General features: G+C 65.7%; 1 protein-coding gene across 1 annotated transcript; it reads left to right on the plus strand.

The window, feature by feature from the left end:
- The first annotated feature begins 529 nt into the window (after nucleotides 1-529).
- TNFRSF14 (TNF receptor superfamily member 14) lies at nucleotides 530-6,226 on the plus strand. The gene is made up of 8 exons (XM_059376594.1): nucleotides 530-618; nucleotides 1,332-1,439; nucleotides 1,856-1,981; nucleotides 3,141-3,296; nucleotides 3,479-3,569; nucleotides 4,266-4,426; nucleotides 5,422-5,453; nucleotides 5,716-6,226. Exons 1-8 carry the CDS (start codon nucleotides 546-548, stop codon nucleotides 5,788-5,790), a joined length of 822 nt encoding a protein of 273 aa, XP_059232577.1. The 5' UTR covers nucleotides 530-545; the 3' UTR covers nucleotides 5,791-6,226.
- The last annotated feature ends 1,373 nt before the right edge of the window (nucleotides 6,227-7,599 follow it).

Genomic DNA, 7,599 nt, shown 5'->3' on the forward strand with positions numbered 1-7,599 from the left:
TGACAGGAGCAGGAAAGCAGGGGGCTCCTCTTGTGGCCTTGGTGCCGGTGCTGGAGGGGAGCAGCCGGGGGCTCCCCGGGTGTCAGGGCAGCCGAGGAGACGCAGACGCACAATTGGGGGGCCCCCAGCTCTACAGCAAAGTCAGGGGGCCGCTAAGGGACAGGGAGTCCAGGAGAGACTCCTGAGCCAGACCTGGGTGCAGCTCACTGAGTGGGGCAGGAGGAACTGCCACGGCTGTGCTCTGTGGTCCCGCCTGGTGGCCTCCCCCTCCCTTTTCGAGCTCTTCTGCCTTGCGGTCACCTCCTGCCTCCTGCACCGCGGGCCCCGCGCCCCCTTTCTCCCATGCCTGTGGGCTCCTGTGGGGTCCTGGCCATAGGCAGCTTGACCCCGACAAAGCCCGGTATGGACAGACTGAACCGATTGCAACAGCCGATGCTCCCTCGCGGGGCCCCAGTTTCTCTTTCCCTTTCAGTTTAGACGAGGCAGGTTCCAGGTTGAGTGTGAGCTGGGCTGCTGGCGGGGGATGAGGGGTCCTGAGGAGGGACATGGAGCCTCCTGGAGGCTGGGAGCCGCCCCCCTGCAGCCGGGCACCCAAGCCTGATGCCCTGAGCCAGGTGAGTCCTGGAGCCTCTGTGTGTGTGTGTGTGTCCCAGTGCTTCCTGGTGTCCCTGCCCTGACTCCGCAGGAGCCCAGCTCTCTCTGCGGACCCTGCCCTGGGCCCCATCTGCTCCTGGTCCCACATGGGCTTTTGTCCCCCAGCATTGTCCCAGGGGACATTGACCCAGCCCCTGGCCCCCAGCCCCCTGATCCCTGGGAGTGGGGCAGTAGAGAGGCAGGAAGCCATACCGAGCAGCCACGGAACCACTCCTGTCCTCTGTGGACGCCCTTCCCCCACCCCCACTTCCAGGCCCTCAGGCCGGTCCTGGAGGCTGCTCATGGGAAGCAGGAGGTCAGGGAGCCCAGCCAACCCCCTCCGCCCTCCACCCCCGCCTGGCTGACACTTGATTAAATAAAACCTTACTTGTGCAGAGAGGGCGGCTCCCTGACCCGGCCGCTGGGCTGTGGGACTGGCTGTTGGTTACTCCACAGGAAACCTCCTGCGCCGCCCGGCAGAGTCAGCCCTGGAACCAGAGTCCCGCAGAGAGGCCCCCTCCCCGTCAGGCCGGAAGCCCCCCATCTCCGCTGCTGGCCGGTGACTCCTCTGACTGTCCCTCTCCCACCCTGCGGCTCCCCAGGGGCTGCTGCCGCCCCATTTCTCGGGGGTGAGCCCGAGGCCCCCAGGGCAGCCCTGGCCGCCCCTCCCCTCCAGCGAGGATCCCGTGTCCTGCAAGCCCTGTACCTGTTGCTCCTGGGGTCCCTCCCCTGTGCTCTAGCCATGGCCGCATGCAAAGAGGAGGAGTACCCGGTGGGCTCCGAATGCTGTCCCAAGTGCAGCCCAGGTGGGTGCAGCCCCAGAGGGACCAAGCTCCAGTGCCTGGGCTCAGCTGAAGCCCTGGAGCAGGGCACAGGCGGGGAGGGCTGAGTCTCTCCCTCCCAGGACCCTCACAGCTGCAAGGTAGAGGCATGCGGCGTGGGGGCCCAACTGGCCCACTTATGGCCAGAAGCCGGGGCCCAGAGCAGGCGCTGGAGCACAGTCATGCCCACATGATACCCGGAGGCCTCCACCTCCTTCCAGAATGTTCCCACCGCCTTCTGCCCTCTTGGCTGGGAGGCAGCAGGACACGAAGCGTGGTGTGGGGGACAGCTCAGGTGGCTTTCAGTCCCGGGGCATGCTGGGGGCTTCAAGGGGGCAGGCGGGGTGGGCTCCGGCAGGGCCCTCTCCAGGCCCAAATGACACAGCTCCCCCTGGGCGCAGGTTATCGGGTGAAAGAGGCCTGTGGGGAGCTGACTGGCACGGTGTGTGCCCCCTGTGACCTGGGGACCTACACGGCCCACCTCAATGGCCTGAGCGAGTGCCTACAGTGCCGAGTGTGTGACCCAGGTAGGACCCCTGGCCACAGCCACCACCCCACTGGGGACCCACGGCCCGCTGCAGTGGGCAGCCACGGGGCTGGGACCGCTGTGCCGCATCCCACCTTGTCTGCAGGACAGGCGTCTGCACGGGAACCCTTCCAGGGACGTGCGCCTCTGTCCACACCTGCCTCCCCAGGGGACCAGCACTGTCATAGCTCCCTGTTCGAAGCACTGTCCAGAGTGCGGGGAGCCCGTCACCCTGAACCCCTCACGTGGACCCCCAAGCCACGGGTCCTGTCCTGCCTCGCCCATACCGCTGGTCCTGGGGGACTGGACTGTGCTCGCCCTCAGTGTCCACACCCGCACAGCACCCTCCCCCACCAGGGCCTGCTTGTGGCTCAGCATTCGGACCCTTGTCTTCTTCCTGCCGGGTGAGCTGGGGTGGAGGCACCCCAGGAGGAAAGGCAGGACCCAGCAGAAGCCTCAGTGCTTTTGGGTCCGGCCGGGGGAGTGAAGCACAAGGTCTTAGAGCCCCGGCTCACCCACAGGTCCTCGAGGCCCCAAAGGAAACCCTGTCTTATGGGGCCGAGGTTGGGGTGTGGATGGCTGAGAGGCTGTCCCTCAGCAGGGGCTCAAGGCTGAGCCCAGGCCCCGCATGACCCCAGCCCCACTGCCACTCGCCGTCCGCCTGGCTCTGACTAGCCTGCTTGCAGCATGGGGGCCTGCCCGAGGGGCAGGCTCTTCAGGCGTGGGTGGCCTAGGGCTGGGACCTGCCTTCTGGGACTGCCCCCGCTGCTGACTGTGGTTTTCACTTCCTGTGTGGGCCCCTCGGGGACGAGGCTGTTTTCCCGGCGGGTTGGCTCCCCCCCTGAGGACAGCCTTTCACCATCCTCCTGACAGCTCCTCCTCGGCCAGCCCCGGCCACTGCTGCTGCTGTCCCTCAGAGCCCCTTGGGACACACACCCCTGTGTCCAGCACCCGCAGGCCCAGCTTTGGGCTGAGCAGGGCGTGCACCTGGACGGGCCCTCCAGCAGGAGCACAGCGGGACCCAGACACACGCACAGCAGGCGGCAAAGCTGGGCTGAGGGAGCTGGTCACCTCTACTTGGTCTCCTCCCGGGATGGGGGGCTCAGCACTGCCCACGGCAGCACATGCATCTGCTCTCAGCTCCTTCTCTTGGGTCTCAGCCATGGGCCTGGTGACCAGGCAGAAGTGCTCCCAGACAGAGAACACTGTGTGCGTCTGTGACCAGGGCTACTTCTGTGTCAGTGAGGATGGGGACGACTGTGCAGAGTGCAGTCCCCACACGCCCTGCAGACCTGGCCAGAGGGTGCGGGCCAGAGGTGAGCCGCAGACCCTGGGTGCCCTGACCCCTGGCCTCTCTGCTCAGCAGCCGAGAGCCTGGTCCCTGGCACCCTCCGAAAAGACAGACCCTGGACCCAAGCCCATGTGTGTTGGGGGGACCCAGTTTTCCTCCTAGCCGAGGCCCCCCGCCTCCCCTCTGCCCGGCCCTGTCGTTTCCCAGGCACGGAGCGGCAGGACAGGGTGTGTGAAGACTGCCCGCCTGGGACCTTCTCACCCAGTGGGACCCTGGAGGAGTGCCAGCCCTGGAGCACGTAGGTGACCCTGGGGTGGTCTCGGCTCTGTGTCCCCGGGGTGGGGGGCGCTCCTCCAGCAGAGTCTCCAGGGCTCCCCCTGCTCCCCATCATGGGCCGGCCTCCAGGACATCAGCTGCTGGACCCTGTGGCTCATGCGCCCAGCACGGTGGCTGATGTGAGCTTCCCGGAGGCCAAGGATGGACCTTCTGTCCTGGGGCAAATCTGGAGGGAGGTGCTGCCAGCTTTCTGGGGCACCTGTGGTTCTGGGGCATCCTCAGATGCCAGGGCTGTGGGGACGCCTAGCGAATCTGGAGTCGGGGAGAGCTGTCAAGAAGGTTCTCAGGGAGCCCGAGAGGTGACAGGACTCCCGAATGCTCATCCTCGGGTCCTGAGGGGAACCTGGGGTGACCAGACGTGGCTGCTTTGGGGGGAGGGGCAGGTCCTCTCACCACCTGCCTCCCCCAGGTTATCCCTCTGTGCCCCCTGGTCTGGGCTCTCTGCCCTGTTTCCTCTGACCCCATCCCTGTCCCGTCCCAGTCCCTGGGCATCCCGTTTTCCCCCTGTCCCCTCGCTCCGTCTGCCCATAGCAGGGAGCTCCCACCCTGAGCCGCTGGAGCGCGCCGTGGGCAGCCGCCTTCCCTCGGGGACCCTCCGGGCTCTGAGTGCCGGGCCCCCCGCCGAGCAGCTCGAGTCCGCCCCGCTGCTCTCTCCTAGGTGCGACGGCCCTTTGCAGACACAAGCGGAGCCCGGGACCAGCAGCTCAGACGTCACGTGCTCCTCCCCGCTGCCCGCTGTGGTGGGCAGCGTCTGTGTTGCCACAGCGGTGTTCTGCCTCCTAGTCCTCGGGATAAGGATGAGAAGGAGACGGACGCCCGGTGAGCTGCGCGCTGGGGTCCCGTCGGGGCGTCTCCCGGCTGTCTCCCTCTGACGGGCGCAGGCGGCCGGCAGGAGCGTCTCCGGGACTCCTTGGCTCCTCTCGGGGGGCTGTGCCGGCCTGGGGGTGCTTCCCGCTGAGTGGGAGTCCTGGTGTCATGGGGTCTCGGGGGGCGGAGGGCCAGGCAGACAGGGCCCCCTGCACCAGGACCCCCTGCCGGGTACCCCCCCATGCCCACTCCCCACCAGGGACTCCAAGGCCCTGTCTGCCCTCAGGGACAGAGCAGCACAGGGCAGGCGGAGAGCGTGGGGGGAGCACAGGGTTGGGGTGGAGGGGCCACAGCAGCCCCGCCGTGGGCAAGGCCGAGCCCCCCAGAGGCTCCAGGACCTTCACTCATTCCCTCCTGCCTGCGCTGGGCTCCACGTCGGGCCGGGCCCTGGCTCTGCAGACCAGGTTCTGGCCTTTGGGGAGGCCCGTGCTTGCCCAACAGGGAGCAGGCACCCAGCAGAGTCCAAGTGGGGAAGGTCAGCCAGCATCTCGGGCCACTGTCAGCTAACGTGTCCTGGGTGCTCAGCCCGGGGCCCCCAGGCAGCAGGCAGGTCTCAGGGCCCCAGGCTCTGAGCGGGCCGGCCAGGGGCCAGCGCTTGCTCCTTCTCTCCCAGTTCTGGGGCATCAGCTCCCTGAGGGGTGGGTGACCGTCCCCTGTGAAGTGCTTACTCTCTTTCCCTGGGTGACATCACACTGGAGTGGGTTAGGGGCAGGGTTTGGCAGCTGGGGACTCGGGCAGGAGGTGTCCCCATGTTGTCCCATGTCCTGTTGCCCCGACTGGACAAGTCCAGCAAGGAGCCCTGTCCACACGGGTCTGGCCTTTCTCCCAGAGGGTCCTTCTCTCAAGGAAGACCACACAGGGAGAAGCCAGGAGCTCCGGTCCCTCCAGCCCCATCGCTGTGAGACCACCGAGACTGACCCCGACGTGACAGTGTCTCTGTTTTTCAGGGGGACCCACGAAGGCGGGACTATTTCACCAGGTATCCGGGATCGTCCCCCACCGACCCACTGGTGGTGATGCTGTTGGGGCAGGCGGGGTGGGGGGCTGGTCCCATTCTCGGAGGGCCCTGAGTCCTTAGTGTGAGACCAGGCCAACCCGGGAAGGGAGGCCCCTGTCCTGCCTGAGAAGCTCGACTGACCCTGAGCACCACAAGGGCCCCGGGCTGGATGCAGGGCGGGCAGTGTCTCGGTGCTGGATGTATGAGCTGGTCACAGAAGGGGATGCCGTGTCTGTCCGTCCAGGTCCCGAGGGTCCCACCAGACGTCACCACAGTGGCTATGGAGGAGACAACATCTGTGTCCCCTGGGACGGAATGACCCACTTACGGATGGATGGATCCTGGAGGCAGACACCCAAGCCGTCCTGGGCTGTGCCTGCTAGAAGGTGCCAAGGTCCCCAGGGGCCCTTCCCCGGGCTGACTTCACACTTTACCCAACAGAGCAAGACCGGCCCTGCTCAGGGGTCCCTGGGGACCCCACCTGTGTCCCATCCATCTCGTGAAGGGCCCAGAGCCCTCCCCTCACCTCTGCGCAGGTGAGGACCCAGCCACCACCCACTCTTGGCTCCACTCACCCCTAGCCCTCTGAGCCCCAGCTTGCCCATCTGCAGGATGGGCCTGCCGGCACCTACCTCATGGCGACACAGGATGGACCACAAATCTGGCGTGATAACAGGCCATAAATGATTTCTCAATGGGATTAAGATTACTCAACCAATAACCAATAAACATGTTTTAAAATTTGTTGTTAGAAACTACTTTGCAGATGTTTTGAGAGTATGGGAACACCCTGTTTCTCCTGAAACTTCCCCCACGGATGAGTTTTGCCTGAATGGTGAGTTTTGAGGCTTTCTAGCGTGACCACCCTTCTCTGCGCACCGGCAAGTCCGCGTCCATGGGCGGGGAAGCCTACCCGCGCCCTGTAGCCTGCCCCGCGGCGCCCCTCGCTGCCTAGTTCAGCAGTGCGTTCCAATCTGCTACTGCCCTTACTTTGGGGATTGGCCCGGTCCCAGAATTGTTTTACAAGACGCCCGTCGGCTCGTTTCTGAAGCAGAGTCCCCACTCTGTCCCTGAGGATCCCCAACCCAGTGACATCCCAGTGACAGTGAGCATAGCAGGCCACATGCTGTCCTCTAAGACAGTGCTGGGCTGTTCACGGGAGCGGCGGGCCCCAGGCCAGGGCCTCAGGAAGGGGTCATATCCAGGGACGGGCTCAGAGTGCAACCTCTGTCCCTTCATTCAACATTCCCCGCATCGGATGCGGCCGCTGTAAACATCACCTATCCACCCAAAGCGCCCCCAGAGAGTCCCACCTGAGGGTCCACTTAGGTCACTGTCCTGCCTGCCCACGGCCACTGTGGCCACCACGGTGCCTCATCCCAGTGTCTACATGGCATGAGGTTGGGCAGTGAGGACCAGCGCGATGTCCCGGTGCCCTTGGAGCAGCGCGCCCGGCCCGGGTGTCCTTGGGCTCACCCGGGAGGACACCTGGATTCCAGCCCAGAAGGCGCGGGGTGAGGTGCTGGTCACATCTCAGCTGTTTCGTGACCTTTGAGGGCACCACAGAACTCAACATGTGACACCCTCCCAAGCACAGAAGCCGCATGTGTCAGGCGCCGGCTCCGAGCCGCCCCCGCGTTTTAGCCCTTTCCAGTCCTTCTGCGCGCTCCTGCCCCATCCCATCAGGCGCGTTCTGAGAACCACCGATCTGAGAGTTTCACCCAAAGGGCTCCAGTGAGCAGCACAGCGCCTCAGCCAGGACTGCAGGAACACCGGGGGCGGGGGCAACACGGGGTTGGGGACAGGGGAACCACACACGCCCGCGTCACACGTCTTCGACAGACGCGCCCGCGGACTCTATCGAGGCATTTATTTTCTGTGCCCGAGACGCGGCCCCTCCTTGCCAGTCCAGGGGTGAACGGGTCAGAGGTTTCTGGAGGAAAGTCATGGGTCAGCACGGGACAGGCCTGCCCCTGCCCCAAGGGACACACCCCACAGCTCTGCCCCGAGGCCGCCAGGCCTGGCTGCAGGCTCACCTCCCCGCGACGCAAGCCCTTCCCCAGTGTCCTTCTCCCTTCTCCCGCAGCCCTGGGAGCCCTGAGCCCCCCGTGGCTTCCCCTCTGCAAAC

The sequence above is a fragment of the Mustela nigripes genome, chromosome 14, assembly GCF_022355385.1.
Source record: "Mustela nigripes isolate SB6536 chromosome 14, MUSNIG.SB6536, whole genome shotgun sequence".
Lineage (NCBI taxonomy): Eukaryota > Metazoa > Chordata > Mammalia > Carnivora > Mustelidae > Mustela > Mustela nigripes.

Excerpts from the sequence above, each read along its gene's own strand:
- TNFRSF14 (XM_059376594.1), top strand. The coding sequence starts at position 546 with ATGGAGCCTCCTGGAGGCTGGGAGCCGCCCCCCTGCAGCCGGGCACCC. Across the intron at positions 619-1,331 it reads TGATGCCCTGAGCCAGGTGA|CCCTGTACCTGTTGCTCCTG; the intron begins GTCCTGGAGCCT and ends GTGTCCTGCAAG. Across the intron at positions 3,570-4,265 it reads GAGTGCCAGCCCTGGAGCAC|GTGCGACGGCCCTTTGCAGA; the intron begins GTAGGTGACCCT and ends GCTCTCTCCTAG.